This window comes from Schistocerca nitens, chromosome 5, assembly GCF_023898315.1.
Source record: "Schistocerca nitens isolate TAMUIC-IGC-003100 chromosome 5, iqSchNite1.1, whole genome shotgun sequence".
NCBI lineage: Eukaryota > Metazoa > Arthropoda > Insecta > Orthoptera > Acrididae > Schistocerca > Schistocerca nitens.
In genome coordinates this window covers 732,367,125-732,385,228 of record NC_064618.1, presented here as the reverse complement: position 1 = coordinate 732,385,228, position 18,104 = coordinate 732,367,125, and the positions used below count along the sequence as shown (strand labels likewise).

The window sequence follows — 18,104 nt, the reverse complement described above, 5'->3', positions numbered from 1 at the left end:
TTCAGATTACGCTGACACAATAGCTCCCTACTTAGCAATCATATATAACCGTTCACTCACCGATAGATCTGCACCTACAGATTGGAAAATTGCGCAGGTTGCACCAGTGTTTAAGAAGGGTAGTAGGAGTAATCCATCGAACTACAGACCTATATCATTGACGTCGGTTTGCAGTAGGGTTTTGGAGCATATATTGTATTCAAACATTATGAATGACATCAAAGGGAACGATCTATTGATACGTAATCAGCATGGTTTCAGAAAACATTGTTCTTGTGCAACGCAGCTAGCTCTTTATTCGCACGAAGTAATGGCCATCGACAGGGGATCTCAAGTTGATTCCATATTTATAGATTTCCAGAAAGCTTTTGACACTGTTCCTCACAAGCGACTTCTAATCAAGCTGTGGGCCTATGGGGTATCGTCTCAGTCGTGCGACTGGATTTGTGATTTCCTGTCAGGAAGGTCGCAGTTCATAGTAATAGATGGCAAATCATCGAGTAAAACTGAAGTGATATCAGGTGTTCCCCAGGGAAGTGTCCTGGGACCTCTGCTGTTCCTGATCTATATAAATGACCTGGGTGACAATCTGAGCAGTTCTCTTAGGTTATTCGCAGATGATGCTGTAATTTACCGTCGAGTAAGGTAATCAGAAGACCAGTATCAGTTGCAAAGCGATTTAGAAAAGATTGCTGTATGGTGTGGCAGGTGGCAGTTGACACTAAATAACGAAAAGTGTGAGGTGATCCACATGAGTTCCAAAAGAAATCCGTTGGAATTAGATTACTCGATAAATAGTACAATTCTCAAGGCTGTCAATTCAACTAAGTACCAGGGTGTTAAAATTATGAACAACTTCAGTTGGAAAGACCACATAGATAATATTGTGGGGAAGGCGAGCCAAATGTTGCGTTTCATTGGCAGGACACTTAGAAGATGCAACAAGTCCACTAAAGAGACAGCTTACACTACACTCTTTCGTCCTCTGTTAGAATATTGCTGCGCAGTGTGGGATCCTTACCAGGTGGGATTGAAGGAGGACATCAAAAGGGTGCAAAAAAGGGCAGCTCGTTTTGTATTATCACGTATTAGGGGAGAGAGTGTGGCAGATATGATACACGAGTTGGGATGGAAGTCATTAAAGCAAAGACGTTTTTCGTCGCGGTGAGATCTATTTACGAAATTTCAGTCACCAACTTTCTCTTCCGAATGCAAAAATATTTTGTTGAGCCCAACCTACATAGCTAGGAATGATCATCAAAATAAAATAAGAGAAATCAGAGCTCGAACAGAAAGGTTTAGGTGTTCGTTTTTCCCGCGCGCTGTTCGGGAGTGGAATGGTAGAGAGATAGTATGATTGTGGTTCGATGAACCCTCTGCCAAGCACTTACATGTGAATTGCAGAGTAATCATGTAGATGTAGATGTAGATTTAGGTGAACAAGACAGGCGATGGCATCTGGTTCAGCGACAGTGTCAGCCACAGACAGCACATGGAACCTGTTTGTCAGACTAACTGGGGAGGCCTTCCATGTGGCTGCCTGAGAAGTCTTTCACCACCTGCTATGCCCCAGAGCGACCTCTCACTCGACCACAGGTAAGGGGTCAATCTCAGTGCGAGATTAAGTGGGCTGGCCACCAGTGAGGACCAATCAGAGGACTTGGATGTGCAGGACGTCTGTTGGATCCCAACAGCCGGCTGACAACAGTGGTGCCTATCCACTGCAGCCTCAAGCTGTGTAACTGAAGCCATCACAGCCTGGAGCTGAGAGCGAAGTGTCACCAACTCGGCTCGCAACTGCACACAATAATCACAGTCCGTATCCATACTAAAGACCATGAAAAACTAAAGTATCCAGATAAACAGACTATCGGCATGTGCTGCGGAACTCTACTGTAGAAACTGACAAAAACGCAGGAACTGTGTCTAATAAATTACATTATTTTATAGAGATTCAAAAACCTAGCTACCAAAGCACTCAGGTGAAACAAAATAAGTCACCCCTGATAGGAACTTGTAATATGTCACAAAATCAGTTTACTTTCCAACGCAAACAAAAACGAGAGAACTGTGGCTATTAGATATTAAATTAACAAGCAGAAATTCAAGAATATAAACTATTGAAGCACACAGATGATATTATAAAATTCGCTTCTGCCTAGGAACTCGTAAAAGTCGCAAAATCCGTTTCTTCTCTGTTACTGCGTCTGTCTCGGCCAGCTGCTGCTGCCTGACTGCAAGTAAAATGTCTTACTTTCTAATGTATCTCTACCTTTAAGGTATTATAAATAATACCGAGAATTCCAGAATGAACTTGCATTCTGCAGCCCCAGGCTGTGGCTAAGCCATGTCTCTGCAATATCCTTTCTTGCAGAAGTGCTAGTCTTGCTGGAGAGCTTCTATGAAGTTTGGAAAGTAGGAGACGAGGTACTGGCGGAATTAAAGCTATGGGGACTGGTTGCGAATAGTGTTTGGGTAGCTCAGTTGGTAGAGCACTTACCCACAAAAGGCAAAGGTCATGAGTTCGAGTCTCGGTTCGGAGCACGGTTTTAGTCTGCCAGAAAGTTTTTAATAACCAGAATTGGACATAAAAAGCTTGGAATTGTGATTTTAGGAATTTAGTAATCACACTACAATAATGATAGAGAAGTGTACAGTTTCCAGATATCTCCATGTCACTTGGAAATTATGGTGTGTTGCCATGTCCCCTCAGGTAATTGTATGTGACTTCTGTACAGAACAAAAAATATTGCTCAAAACGCATTTAAAAGTAGTTTTACTCATTCATCAAATTTTCCAGTGGCACTTCTTTCTCTTTGCACAACACTGTTATTAGGGTGTCTGCATCTCCAAATGATTTATGTGAGAAATGCATATTTGTGATACAATGTCCTTTTCATTAAAGTTCCTGTGAGCTCTTGAGCTAAAATCTGTTCAACTACATTTACAACTTACATATGTGGACCGAAGCTTCAAATGAAAATTTGTATTAAGACTGGGATTTGACCCCAGATCTCCGACTCCATAGGCACATGACCAACCTCTACACCATCTTGGCATAGTGGCTTTGCAGAACTGCATAGACTACCCTTGCACATATCCTCCCCCAATCCAAATTTCCATTTATATCTCACCTCACTTGGTAATCTTCCTAAACTTGTACAGTATTGCAGAGGCTCTCCAGCTGTATTGGCAGAGACATCAGCATTGAAAGAACTGGGGATCCTGCCTGAAACCCAAGTCTATGTGCTGTAATCAAATGAAACTATATGGTCGCAGAGACCTTTTCATGCCTTAAACATCTATGATGCATGTATGCAGACTAAGGGAATGAATGACAATTTGGTACAAATGGTAAAATGGAGAGCCTCTGCAATGGTGTTCAAGTTTGGGGAAAATACCAAGTTAGCTGAGGTGTGAATGGGGGGAGGCGTGCTAGGGTAGTCTGTGTAGATGTGCGAAGCCATTGTGGTGTAGTGGTTAGTGCATCCACCTAGTGAGCAGAACACCCAGGTTGGAATCCTGGCCTTGGTACAAAGTTTCATTCGTTGCTTCAGTCTCCATATATACATAATATATATTTGCATCTTGAAAAGGTCTGTGGAACCATGTATTTTCATTACGTTTTTGGCTGCTTGACTGATTTCAATTGATGTCATCTAGGATTAAGTGTCAGCAGGAAAACAGATCTCCAAGATGGCCGCCGAGTAAGTGACGCCAGAAACCATTTCCAGAAAGTTAAGTGATTTAGACAGGAGTATAATTTAGTTTAACGCCGACAACAAATTAAATACGTGAATTAGTGTATCGTTTAGTCTTGCCATTGAAGGTTTGACTTTTCTTTGCGTATTTTTTCAGAAAACACGAAAAGATCGTAACTACGCGAAGTCGCGCTTAGGCTTAAATTTTGTAAACGTGTTTGTTTCTTGTTTCACGGTAATTTAACTAGTTTCTCGGTAACAAATAAGTAAACTACCGTAAATAGCGTATAACTTCATTGTTTTAATACAGATTTCAGAAAAACAGCGTAACTTTATATCAGAAACTTGCCTATATACATTTGTTTATAGGCCTAATTCTCGTAACGTTTTTGGAGAATCAAAGTTAAAGTACCTCGTTTAATTGTCCTTTTTTTCATTCAATCGAGTGAAATATATAATAAATAGCGTATACCTTCATTGTTTTAATACAGATCTCAGAAAAACAGCGGAATTTTAAATCAGAAACTTGCTTATATACGTTTGTGAATAGGCTTAATTCTTGTAACGCCTTTTTTGATTTTCGGTAATTTAATTGATTTATTCTAGCTAAAGTATTATTTTTGCCATGAGTGAGAAGTACCTGACTTGCCGTAGAATTGTTAGTTCCGGGGTTTGGTGTGATGGATGTAGCAGTTTTTTTCACTGGGGGGATTGCAGTGGCGTGGGTGTTGGGAAAGTGGATCAGGCTCATCAGTGGTTATGTAGGATTTGCAGCAGAGATAGGAAGATAGTGGAACAGGAGGGGAAAATTGCTGCCCTTCAGGCTGAGCTAGATCAGGCTAGGGAAGATCTGGACAGGTTAAGGAGGGAGAAGGGCAAAGAGAGGTGGGAAGTGGCAACAGGTAGCAGAAGGAACAGGCCTAGAACTAAGTCTGACAGTTTTGTGGTGAATGTCAAAAATAAGTTTGACCTGTTGCTTCAGTTAGAAACTGATGAGCCTCAAGCAGAGGTAGGTGTAGACAGGACACAACAAACTTTCAATAGGAAATTGAAAAAGAATGTAGGAAAGTCATCAAAAAGGAAGAAAGTTTTGTTGTTAGGCAGTTCTCATGCCAGAGGTGTAGGCCAACTTCTGCAGGAGGAATTAGGACCAGAATACCAGGTCACAAATTTTTTCAAACCAAGTGCTAGTCTGGATCAGGTGACAGAGGATTTAGGTTCACTCTGTAAAGGATTTACCAGGGAAGACACCGTGGTTATTGTGGGAGGGCCAGGGAACAGCATCGACAGAGATCCTGGGTACAGTATAGAGTGTGACCTGGTAAAGATTGCGTCGGCATCAAGACACACCAATGTTGAGTTTGTATCTGTCCTGAGACGCCATGACCGGCCTCATTTGAACTCTTCTGTTGGGAGAGTTAATTTGGAGTTGGAACGGCTGCTTGGGTCGGGTGCGGGGGCTCATATTGGTGTGGTTCCTGTTGATTATCTCAGTAGGTGGGACTATACCAGGCACGGCCTACATCTCAACAGGAAAGGGAAGGGGAAACTGGCTGGGTTAATAGCAGGAAATTTAAGGGGGGGAGGCACTGCCATGAATGGTAAATTACCAGTGGTTACAGGTGTTGGAGCAGCACCTTTTTTAGGATAGGTAAGACAGAAAGATGTCAAGTTCTACGAGAGGTCAGGATTGAAACAAATCTTCAGTTTAGGAAAGAAATTAAACAGCACAATTCTAGCACATTGGATCACCAATCACAGCTATCAATTATAAATTTTCACCAATCACCAGAAATTTTATCTCCACCAAGTTGTATCTCAGTCCTAGGTAATTGCATTGATGAATTAAAGTCACCCAACCCAGTTGACATAATCTGCCTCTCTGAACACCGTGTGACCACTGGTATAGGAACTAGGCCTAAGCACAATGAGAAACTCAGACAGGAGAGTACTGCAAATGTTAGAATAAGGAAAGGTTCTCATAAAAGTATAATCAAAAATAATGTAAGTATATTTCATCAAAATATTGGGAGTTTAAAGAATAAAGTAGATGAGCTTCTGGTTTGTTTAGAAGATTTAGAAGCTGAGAATGAAATAGATATACTATGCCTGTCTGAGCATCACATCGTTACTGATATGGATAAGGTAAATGTAAGTGGATATAAGCTCTCTGCACATGTAATGAGAGAAAATATGGAGAAAGGAGGAGTTGCCATATATGTCAAAAGTTATCATTGTGCAAAAAGAATAGAAACAAAAAAGTTTTGTGTAGAGAAACATATAGAAGCATGTGCCTGTGAGCTTAAATTAAATAAAGGCACATTTATAATTGTAACTGTATATAGGTCCCCGTCAGGAAATTTTCATCTATTTCTGAAAAATTTGGACTCCTTGTTGTGCTATCTGTCAGACAGGGGGAAGCAAATTATTATTTGTGGGGACTTCAATGTAGATTCTCTGAAAGAGGGTAATAGGAAAAATGACCTTGAAGTATTACTCGGTTCTTTCAATTTGACACCCGTTATTGATTTTCCTACTCGGGTGGTAAAGGATAGCAGCTCACTGATAGATAACTTCTTTATAGACCAAGATAAGTTTAACCAGATAAATGCTCAGCCTGTTGAGAATGGTCTTTCTGATCATGGTGCACAGCTAGTTACAATATATGACATAGCTCCATTCAGCAATACTAAACAGTCCTCCAAAGTAGTACGTTCAGTCAACGATTTAACAATTGCAAATTTCAGGGAAAGCCTACAGCAGTTAGACTGGGATGAGGTGTACCGTGAACCTGATGCCAATTTAAAATATAATTTATTTCATGACATTTTTGTAAATGCATTTGAAAACTGCTTCCCCAAGAAAATAGTTAAATATACTCGTAAGAAACCTTGTAACAAACCATGGCTTACTAAGGGTATAAAAATATCTTGTAACCGGAAAAGGGAAATGTATCTGACAGCAAGAAAGAGTAGTGACCCAGAAACTATCAAAAATTATAAAAACTACTGTGTTATATTAAGAAAAGTTATTAAAAAATCCAGGAGTATGTGTATCATGTCTGAGATCAGCAACTCTGATAATAAAATTAAAACAATTTGGAATATTATTAAAAGAGAAACAGGTCAACCAAGAGCAGAGGAAGACAGTATTACCATCAAATTGAATGAAAACTTTACGAACAAAAAGTCAGAAGTTGAAAATATTTTTAATAATCATTTTCTAAATGTTGTGGATATAGTAGGATCCAGGTGTTCATTAGAAGATGCTAGGCTGTTAATGGAAGAGGCCATACCTATGCAATTTGATACAATTGAAATCTCACCCACTTCTCCCTCTGAAATTAGGAAAATAATAAACTTGCTTAAAAGCAAAAACTCACATGGAATTGATGGCATTTCCAGCAAAATACTAAAAGCTTGTTCTCAACAGATAAGTAAGATTCTCAGCCACCTGTGTAATAGCTCTCTGGAACAGGGCACTTTCCCTGATAGACTGAAATATGCTATTGTTATACCTTTGCATAAAAAGGGGGATAGATCTGATGTCAACAATTACCGTCCAATCTCCCTTCTAACAGCTTTATCCAAAATTTTTGAGAAAGTAATGTATTCAAGAGTAGCTTCACATATCTGTAAAAATGAAGTACTAACAAAATGTCAGTTTGGTTTCCAGAAAGGTTTTTCAACAGAAAATGCCATATATGCTTTCACCAGTCAAATTTTGAATGAACTGAATAACCGAACACCACCCATTGGGATTTTTTGTGATCTCTCAAAGGCTTTTGATTGTGTAAATCATGAAATTCTGCTAGACAAGCTCAAGTATTGTGGCATGAGTGGGACAGTGCACAAATGGTTTAATTCGTACCTAACTGGAAGAGTGCAGAAAGTTGAAATAAGTAGTTCTCGTAACATGCAAAGATCAGCACATTCCTCAAACTGGGGAACTATCAAGAATGGGGTTCCACAAGGGTCAGTCTTGGGTCCTTTGTTGTTCTTATTATATATTAATGACTTGCCATTCTATATTCATGAAGAGGCAAAGTTAGTTCTCTTTGCTGATGATACAAGTATAGTAATCACACCTGACAAACAAGAATTAACTGATGAAATTGTCAATACTGTCTTTCAGAAAATTACTAAGTGGTTCCTTGTAAACGGACTCTCACTGAATTTTGATAAGACACAGTACATACAGTTCCGTACAGTGAATGGTATGACGCCATTAATAAATATAGACCTTAATCAGAAGCATATAGCTAAGGTAGAATATTGCAAATTTTTAGGTGTGTCCATTGATGAGAGATTAAATTGGAAGAAACACATTGATGATCTGCTGAAACGTTTGAGTTCAGCTACTTATGCAATAAGGGTCATTGCAAATTTTGGTGATAAACATCTTAGTAAATTAGCTTACTACGCCTATTTTCACTCATTGCTTTCATATGGCATCATATTTTAGGGTAATTCATCACTGAGGAATAAAGTATTTATTGCACAAAAGCGTGTAATCAGAATAATAGCTGGAGTCCACCCAAGATCATCCTGCAGACATTTATTTAAGGATCTAGAGATATTCACAGTAGCTTCTCAGTATATATACTCTCTTATGAAATTTGTTATTAACAACCAAACCCAATTCAAAAGTAATAGCAGTGTGCATAACTACAATACTAGGAGAAAGGATGATCTTCACTATTCAAGATTAAATCTAACTTTGGCACAGAAAGGGGTGAATTATACTGGCACTAAAGTCTTTGGTCACTTACCAAATAGTATCAAAAGTCTGACAGATAACCTACAAGTATTTAAGAAGAAATTAAAAGAATTTCTGAATGACAACTCCTTCTACTCCATAGAGGAATTTTTAGATATAAATTAAGAAAAAAAAGAAAAAATATTAAAAAAATAAAAAAAATAAAAATAAAAAATAAAGAAAAACAAAGAAACACAATAAAATAAAGTTGTTATATTAACTTAAGTATGTTGTTAAATTAACCTAATTATGTCATGTATTGGAAAATTCGACTCGTTCCACATCATTACGAAATATCGTATTCATGATCCATGGAACTAGTATTAATCTAATCTAATCTAATCTAATCTAATCAATCACTGGTCTTCGAGGGCGACGGTTTGAGTGAATATTTGTGGAAGTTTTTGTTGCCCATGGGAACGCGACTTTAAATAGAACCATATCACGCGACTGGCCTCATATTTGCAAAGATGGAGGCTTAAGCTCATTCCGATTATTCTGATTTAGGTTTTCCGTGAATTTTTAAATTACCTCAGGTAAATGCTGGGATGGGTCCTCCGACCAACACTTGCCCCCCGCTCAGTAAAGATATGTGAATATTGCACATATGTTTGTATATATTAATCACGTTTGTCTCAGTATTAAATTGACGAATTCTATTTCATTGTAAAATGGCTCTCAGTCAACTAAATTACTAATAATAATACCAAAGATCATAGTTGTGGCGACATCTGCAGAAGACGTGTATTATGATTAGGATTATCTTTGTATTCGTAGAAGCTTTGGTAATATTGTGCTGATAGTTTATAAACAGAATGTTTGAACCAATTTTGCGCCAAAGTTAACGATTGTTTGGTTTGTATATCGACTTAAATTACGAAAGACATTCTGTATAAAGTGTGAATGAGTTTGATGCTTTACATGGAATGGAGCATTACTGTTGTATAATACAGATATTATTGCTAACAAAAAAAACCGAAGATATTATTTGCGCCCCAGAAATTGTTATAAACTTTTAGTTATCCCTTACCAGAAACACAGGTTATTCAGCTTACCCTGTAGTGTGTAATTAAGTATGAAACGGAAAGGCTTTTCATACAGGATCGTATTCTAGAGTAAAACTCATGTAATGCCATTGTAATGTGATGTTGGTAATCCACAGCTCGTTTGTAACTTGTATAATCGTGAGTTGTGATTAGGCAGTGGTATGTAAAAAGAAAAAAGTTTCTGCTTCCTGACTGCAAAATTCCCAGAAAAAACAGTCTGGAATACAGTCAATGACAATGTGAGAATAACAATGTGTGTATTCGTTACCGTAGTCGAATGAATGAATTCGAACAGAAGTACCATTTGCAGTTTTTGTTCGAGACACACTTCACTTAATATTTGAGGGATGTGATTAATATAAAATATTTTGTCGTATCAGATAGATTGTGATGGGCCCGCTGGCATTGGGTACTTGTTGCTTCCTGTCTTCAAATTTTCGATAAGGACGATTTCTAAATGCTTAATGGGATCTTTTTCAAACGGTTGTCAGTGTTGAGCTGTTAAAAAGTAATTATACTGTATGTAAAAACATTTTCCATTTACATTTTTTAGTTGAGTTTCCGGTAAGGGTTAAGTTGTGGCTTGCGTTTATGTTTTTAAGAGTTGATATACATTTACATAATATGTGCCAAGCACATGACGTTACGGTGATATATAACGGAAAGTGTGTTATATGTATGTGACTTAACATAGATGCTACATCTTGTAGGTATTTGTTAAGAAGCTGGAGATATTGACCACTGCCTCACAGTACTTTTAATCACTTACGAAAGTTGTTATCAATAATCCATCTGAGTTTATGACAGAGATTGACAGGTACAACAGTTGACACAAAATCAATCTACGTTACCCTTTAATGAATCAGACTCATGCACAGAAAAGGCAGAAATGTGCATCAATAAAACTCTGCCAATTTACCTATTGAAATGAAATATCAGCCAGACAGAAGATGTATTTTCAAATGTAGATTGAATACAGGCTGTTTATAAATGAATATCGGGCTTTTAACAATTTATAATATTTATTATAATAAACTTACAGTTAAAAATGACATGTCAAATGAAAGAGCAACTCAAACAGTTTTACCAAGTATCTTATAAATGTTCAATGTGAGCACCATTTGTCATAGGCCTACCATTACCATTTGTCGTGAGTATGGTTTATGAAATAAATAAGGACCTAACTGCCAGATCAATCTGTCTCCACAACCAAGATTTTGGGGAGACCATTTATCATGAGGAGCCTCAAATTTGAGTTAAATAAGAATTATATACCATACAGCTGCAGAGATTAAAGTCTTAATTCCTGCAATTTCACCTTGACTGTAATGTCTGCCCACTGCTTAATTTGTAAAGGAACACACAAATCTGCTCCAGTTCCTGGCTGATTTAGCTGGTGTAAAATGGAGATATGCCTTTTAAGCACTACGTAATTCACCATGTATTGGAGCAGTGTCCACAAATGAAGCTGTATCCTGGCAGGCCTATTACAAATATGATTTAGGTTTCATTGAAATTGTGCTACTTTGCTTCCCAAACACAGAATTTTATCTTGAACAACTTGGAGGTTATCAGTAGCCTGTATTGCATTTATTTTCAGTGATGAACCTAAATGTTATGAGTGCCCTGCACACTACAAGTTTTTACTTTTTTATTTTAGACAGCCAGATCCATCTATTCTCAATCTGATAATCTAGGACTTGCTTTCAGAAGTGTCAAGGTTCAAATCTCTACCACTCATCGTATTTGGTAAGCCTGCCCACATATGTGGTCCTGGGCAACTTTTCCATAACTCTCCCCATTTCCTAAACCTAACCAGTCATTTTCCTTCCCCCCTCTTCTTTCCCCTACAACCATTCCACCAGAAGGAGCCACTGGCTCTGAAATCTTGTGTGTTTCTTTAACTTTTCTGTGTGTGGAGGTGGTGGTTCTTTTTTTGGTGTCACCACTAGTAGAGTAGATTTTTTATCCATCCAATTACATATTCAAAAATTGATTATTTTTTTTATATATGAGCTCGGGCAACCATCAGATTTGATATTTTTATACATATAGGGATTACATCATATATATAGCAGAGATACAAGTTTAAGAAATGAGAAACATTAGCAAAATAAAATCTGGCACACTGAAGGGAGCTCTCCAGGAATACGGGCTTTGAACCAGCAAATTTCTTCTCATTAACACCTTCAGACATGCTAAAAACTGCAAATCGCAGACCGTAGTGGGAAAATAGCAGCGTTGATGAGGGATGTAAATAAGGCTATGGTATGCACAACATTACTAAAAAAAAGTTTGGCTCAATTACTGGTTTTGTCTCCTCTCAACCAGACTATTGCCTAAGCTAGATCTCAGGCTAGGTTACTGTTTAGTCTGCCACAGAAAAAAATTGCATATGCATTTTTAGTGTATTGCAAAATCCAAAACTTTGTTCCTTTATGTGTTTCACCATTTCCCTAGACCTATGTGGTCTAGTAAACAAGCCACCATCCACAAGAAATGCATGACATATTATGAACAAAACATTCAGTTGACATTTTCAACCGAAATAAATGAAATATCCCAAACACCATTTACATTGTTAAGTATGCATCACATTATGTTAAATAAGTGTACTACAAATGTGTAAATAAACATAACTACATCTTGCAGTTGTGCATTGTGGAACTGTGATTGGTCAGTGAATTGTAAAAATAATATTTCAGTAGACATTATGTCAATTCATTGTTGATACAGTGTTGACTTTCAATCTTCCCTCCTTTCTCTCCACCACCCAACCCAAACATTAATAACCTAAGAAAAGAAACATGGGTAATCAGGGAATGGATCTCTTATCACAAATTCACAGATTGTGAAACTGGACTGGTGAAATGTATTTCCACTGATAAGGAGCTCCATCATGCAGAAATAAGGCTAACTGAATAGATGAATGCCGACATTATTAAAAAAACATGTTTGCTTGCCATCATGTAAATTGTTAAAAATACTGCCTAACAGCTCGTAATATACCGTGTAAACACTGCACGTTGTTTGAGAAGTGGAAACTTGTGTGTGCAGTTAAAATTGTTTTTTGTGAAATGACACACTCGTACAGTGTAATAGATTTTGCTACTGGTAAGTATACAGTGAACACCAAAATCTTTGCCGGAATAAATTGATAGGATCAAGTGGGGTATTTGAAAACTAGGGGTAACTGAAAACAATAGGTATAAAATTTTGTTGGTGATATATTTGTTGTGATTGTATATTGTTTTCAGCTATCTTTTTTTTTGTGATGTAACTTCCCCCCCCCCCTTTTAATTGATCTATATTTTATCAGAAAGAAATATTATTATTATTATTGTTGATTTGTTGCCAAGTTGAAACACATGCATGGTTTATTAAGCTATTTTATCGTTCCCAAACATGATTATAATAATAATGGAAATACTTAATTTCAAGTTAAATAAGAACCACTGCATGTTTACACTCTCCCACTAGAAATTACAGGTTGAGGTAGTTGAGCACAGCTACTGGGTGGAGATTGCAAAACAATATGACAATGTTATTCCAAGCCAGGTTTTGGAAAATACCAATAACCTAAATGAAAAAGCATCCAGATTGCAGTACCCATGTAAATGATGTGTCAACGTCTGTGTATGGTGCTTTAAATAAAGTTTGGTCTGTGTATGTTGCTATAAATAAAGTTAAAACATTTAGGGAAGCAAAAGAAGCTTATGATGTCCCAAAATCTGTCATAAACCACCTCATTATAGATAAGAAATTATTATTTATGTATTTTGGAAATACAGAATGAAAAGAAGAAATTAAATCTGACCTTGTCTACAGGATTTGCATAATTTTATTCGAATTTCTTCTTCCTGTTAGAACGACCCTCTGGATAAATTAGAGCCTGAGCATCCTGAAGCTCTTCCTCCACATATTGAAGCTACACTGGTGAGCTGTTCAATTGTTCGCACAGAAATGGGATGTCTGAGCAGCAGAGGAACTTCAGTCATTGGTGCAACAATATATTAAACAGAATACATTAAAACCCCATTTAAAGATAGTCATCCTGGTGAGAACTGGTATGAAACACGACCCCTGTACTTTTTTAAGAAACCTGAGCACTTTCAGAAGTTGCATAAGAATGCTAGAGACCCATTCGTAGTTTATCCCTTCTAAAATGAAGTGAATAATGTGAGCTAAAAGATAATGAAAAATCATTCTTTGTCTACAATTGTAACCAGTCTGGGTTTGGCGTGATTCAACTAAGGTAGGAGCTCACGGCAAAAAGTGAAAGCCACTGAACAATGTGTCTGTTAGAGAAGGTAGGAAATCAACAATTGTTTTAGCCTACATTACTGCTGATGGCACGTATTTGTGATGACTGATCATATATAATGGTGGTGCAGATCAGAGTCCACGGACTTAAATTAATGCATACCCAGGGGCACTGTATGCTGCTTCAACAAATGGGCAGATGGAGGAGCCTCAGTTTTACCTGTGGTTCGCTAAGATTTTTATCCGTCTCTTAGAAAAATGGTGTATAAATCGCCAATCGCTCAGTCATAGTGCCACTTTGTGTTTGATGGGCAGGATAACCATATCAGCCTACAGTTAGTGGAAATGGCTGTACAAAATAATATTAATTTAGTGTACTTATTGAGTTATTTAACTGGAAGGCTACAAGCTCTCAACAAATGTGTATTTGATCTCGTTAAAACCAAATGGTGAAAAAAAGCTTGTGGGATTCAGTGAAGAGCAACTGGGCAAAACAGTGTGCTGTTTGGGGGAAAAAAAAAATCAATTTAGTTAACTCTTTGGGCAGGCTTGGTCAGCTGCACCAACATCTTAAAAACATTAAGTGGGTAGTCCTTGCATCTGAAATTTTTCCATTTGACTCCATAAATCTTTTTTAAGATTTATTTGACCCTAAATGCTAGTGACAGTACATATGTTATTCGCCCACTCCAGTCCACCTTTCGATAGCAGTCCCAGTATTGTGTGTCTAACCAGCGTAATGTAGTTGCATGGTTATTGTAGGAGCATCAGGTATTGCTGCACGACTGTTTAGGGAAATGATATTGTTTGCAGTGTATCAACCACACACATTCGTTGTGTTTATTTGAGGTATGTTTTCAGCTTAAACAGAAATGTTTTATCTAATAAGATGTTTCCATATTTTATTTATCCCATCTTGTGTAATATGTCCTGTAATTTCACTGTTTATTTTGCATTTGATTGTGTGATGAGTCGTTATACTTTTTCTGGTTTCTCTGTCTCTCTCTCTATTTATAAATTCATTTTACAAGTGATTGGGATTGGACACTAAAGTTTATTTTTGCACTTGTAGGAGAACTACAACTGGAAGTTTGCAATGACAAGCTTTTAAGTACCTACTTCTGCTGAGACCATCTATGCAGGTGTGAGTAGCCAGTATTAACCATTATGCCACTGACACGGAAAAGGAAAGCGTCCAAGAAATTTTCTGAACAATATTACACCATTCTTGAAAGTCAGAAGCACCCTGTAATACCAAGTGAACTACTTCAAAAGGTATGTCTTATCAGATAATATGTTAAATGTGTTCATTGCCTTTTTATTTAGAATTTCTATGATGAACTAAGTAATGACAACACCCAAAAATCCCATTAAGGAATAAGGTTTTGCAAGTCCAATTTGAATGGTTCCAATTTTATTATGGAGTGATTTACAGCATTTTACTGTTGGATGATTTTATCTCAAATCATACAGGTCATGTCAGCTCGTGGTCATGAATTTCTCTGTAAAAAAAAATGTGTATTAAACCTCTATGTCGTAAGTGTTAAGAAATGAAGTATTTTTGTTTTATCTTAAGCTTTGTAAATGGTAAGGCCCTTTGAAAAATGTATATTTTGTAAATAACTCTTAAAAAGATAGGGAACAAAAAAAGAAAAAAACTGAGAAACCAAAAGTGCTGGGTACCTGGCAGATGTTTTGCATTAAAGCTCCCTCTTAGTGTGTTGAAATTTAGTTGACACCCATACACTTGTGGGCTTCCTTTAACTTACAAAATTTAAGACGAAAATACAAAATTTACATTAATTTTTCCACTTAAAACCCTTTTTTCTAATTGGGAAAATCACAGAATGCTTTCTTTTCTGTCGTATTACCAGATACTACTGATTTAATTATAAATTGTATCTTCTCTGCTCCAGCTATCTGTTTTGTGTAAATATTTATTACTAAAAATGTAAAAAAATGCATTTTTATGAGTTTTTATGAAGTATTTAGGCTGCTTGAAAACCCCCATCTGACTACTTGTGAGAATTACAGAAAATATTGTTTGGTTGATATGTTAATAGTCAGCGCAAACACAATGGGCAATATTTTTTTATGTAAAGTGTTAAAAATTTTTCAACATTCTGCATATTTTGCATCACCAAATTTCTAGTGTAAAATATGCATGTTGGCAACACTGTTTCTAGTGCTCTTCTGTTTATAACAAACGAGTGATAACTTGACATAATTTGAATTTTTTGTTAGATACAATGTCAGTGAGGAAATACAGTAGTGAAAGAGTGAAGTGTGTGGCCTGCGAAAAAAGACACAAGAAGGTGGACACAAGAAGGTGGTGTTCGAGAAAAGTGGAAACATTTCACAGCTCTTGGAAATCTGTCAGAGGTATTGCAGAAATATCTTGGTCCTCAAGTAACAGTATTAGCATCACAACCCTCCTTCAGGATTGCTACACTCACCACAAGAAGAAATTTAGTGGCAACTCACCTGAACGATCACCATCACCCGAATGTGAAACTGAAGAAGAGAGTGCAGCTGTTTATATTCCAGGGTGTGAAGTTGTTGATGCATTGAATGTTAGCATTCCTGCAGTAGCCCCTACTATATCCCCCCTTAAACATCCAGTAAAGGTAAGAAGTGCAAGAAGAAAACTGTGTGTAGAAAGAAATTGAAACAAGTTTTACACAAGCAACATCTTCAAAACTTTGTGAAGTGTATAATGTAGATCTACTTAGTGCAGAACCTGAAGGTAATGACATTTGCATGAAATGTGATGTGGGGTTTCAAAATCTAAATACTGCTATCTTGGGATGCGCCTATACTGAGAAGGTACTGACACTGACCCCAGATAGCTACTCTAAGCAGCAGCAGACACATCCTCTTATTATTTGATTTCAAAAGCTTGTAAAATAAAGAATGAGAAAGGTATTTGGGCATGCCCAGGTTCTTACTGTGGGCATCCGTTGCAAGATGATATGCTTCCTGTTTCTCTGGAACATTACCTAAGTGATGACAAAGATTGCTGCAGGCAAAGTCTTAGCCAGGCTGATGTTATGTCTGTTAGTGAAAATGATGAAAAAGCTAACAAGGTATGTGACAGTATCAATAAGAGAAGCATATTTTCTAATGAAAAAAGGAGAACTCGAATTTAAAAACTGGTCTAACAAAATTCTACTCCTTATGACCAAAATGGGTAAAATGCAAGCAAGTGAACAAAGTATGTACACGTATTTACTGCACTAATTTGAAATTTGTTTGTTTCGCCATAAGCAGTGCCACAGGAAAGAAGTAAACAGAGATGGAACTGATGCTTTCGTGTATGTGTCAAGAGCCGCAAGATAAATGTTGCTTGCAGGAGTGTGCAATGTGTTCTCGTGCTAAAGTGATGACTGTTGAAGCTTTACACCCTCAGGATACTGACAATGACATAACTGATGCATTGTGAGAGGGAGGAGAATTGGTGAAGAAGACAGTATAGCCAGAGAAGTTTGTTACAGAGGTTAGGCCTTGAGTCATGAAAGGAATAGGTCACCATCATATCCAGAGAATTCAAAGACAGGCCATAGCAGAAGTAAAATCAGCAACATGCCAAAATACTGACTCATTAGTTCTTCATTTCAACTTTGCTGAGAACTGTTCTGTTGCTTTGCAGAGCGAAATTCAAAATTGCCACTGGCACACATCACAGGTGTCAATATTCACGTGTGTTGCTCATTTCCTTGGAACATCACAATGATTTGCTACTGTCAGTGATCTCATTCATGACAGTGCACATGCATGCTATCAGCATGATAATTGATGATGTGGCATGTAGAGGCCGTGCATTTCCTAAACACTTGTATGCTGCTTTTCATCTTAAAAACCACTTTCAGCTTTATGAGCATGGTCAACACTGTAGTACAGAAATTAAGACAAAAAAATGGATATTTTCGGCAACGGGTCATGCAAAAAGTGCATGTAATGGCTACCCTCCACCCCCTCTCTCCCTCCGCCCCCACTGTCCGTCCGCGCCCTCTGTCCCTCCGCCCCCCCTCTATCCCAGCTCTCCCCTCTGTCCCTCCACCTCCTCTGTCCCTCCACCCCCTCTTTCCCTCCACCCCCTCTTTCCCTCTTCCCCATCTCCCCCTCTGCCCCCACCCCACCTCTGCCCCCTCTCTCCCTCTGCCCCCACCCCACCTCTGCCCCCTCTCTCCCTCTTCCCCCTCTCTCCCTCTGCCCCCACCCCACCTCTGCCCCCTCTCTCCCTCTGCCCCCTCTCCACCTCTGCCCCCTCTCTCCCTCTGCCCCCTCTCCACCTCTGCCCCCTCTCCACCTCTGCCCCCTCTCTCCCTCTGCCCCC

The 18,104-nt window shown here is 38.0% G+C and overlaps 1 protein-coding gene across 5 annotated transcripts in view; it reads left to right on the top strand.

Moving 5' to 3' along the window:
- Positions 1 to 9,242: 9,242 nt before the first annotated feature.
- LOC126259326 (condensin-2 complex subunit G2-like) overlaps positions 9,243 to 18,104 on the top strand; it is a 306,542-nt gene continuing 297,680 nt past the window's right edge. For all 5 annotated transcript variants that reach the window (XM_049956017.1, XM_049956015.1, XM_049956013.1 and 2 more), the window contains exons 1-2: positions 9,243 to 9,314; positions 14,841 to 15,043. In XM_049956017.1, coding sequence (XP_049811974.1) covers positions 14,936 to 15,043 — 108 coding nt within the window. In that variant the 5' untranslated portion in view covers positions 9,243 to 9,314; positions 14,841 to 14,935. The remainder of the gene's footprint in view (positions 9,315 to 14,840; positions 15,044 to 18,104) is intronic.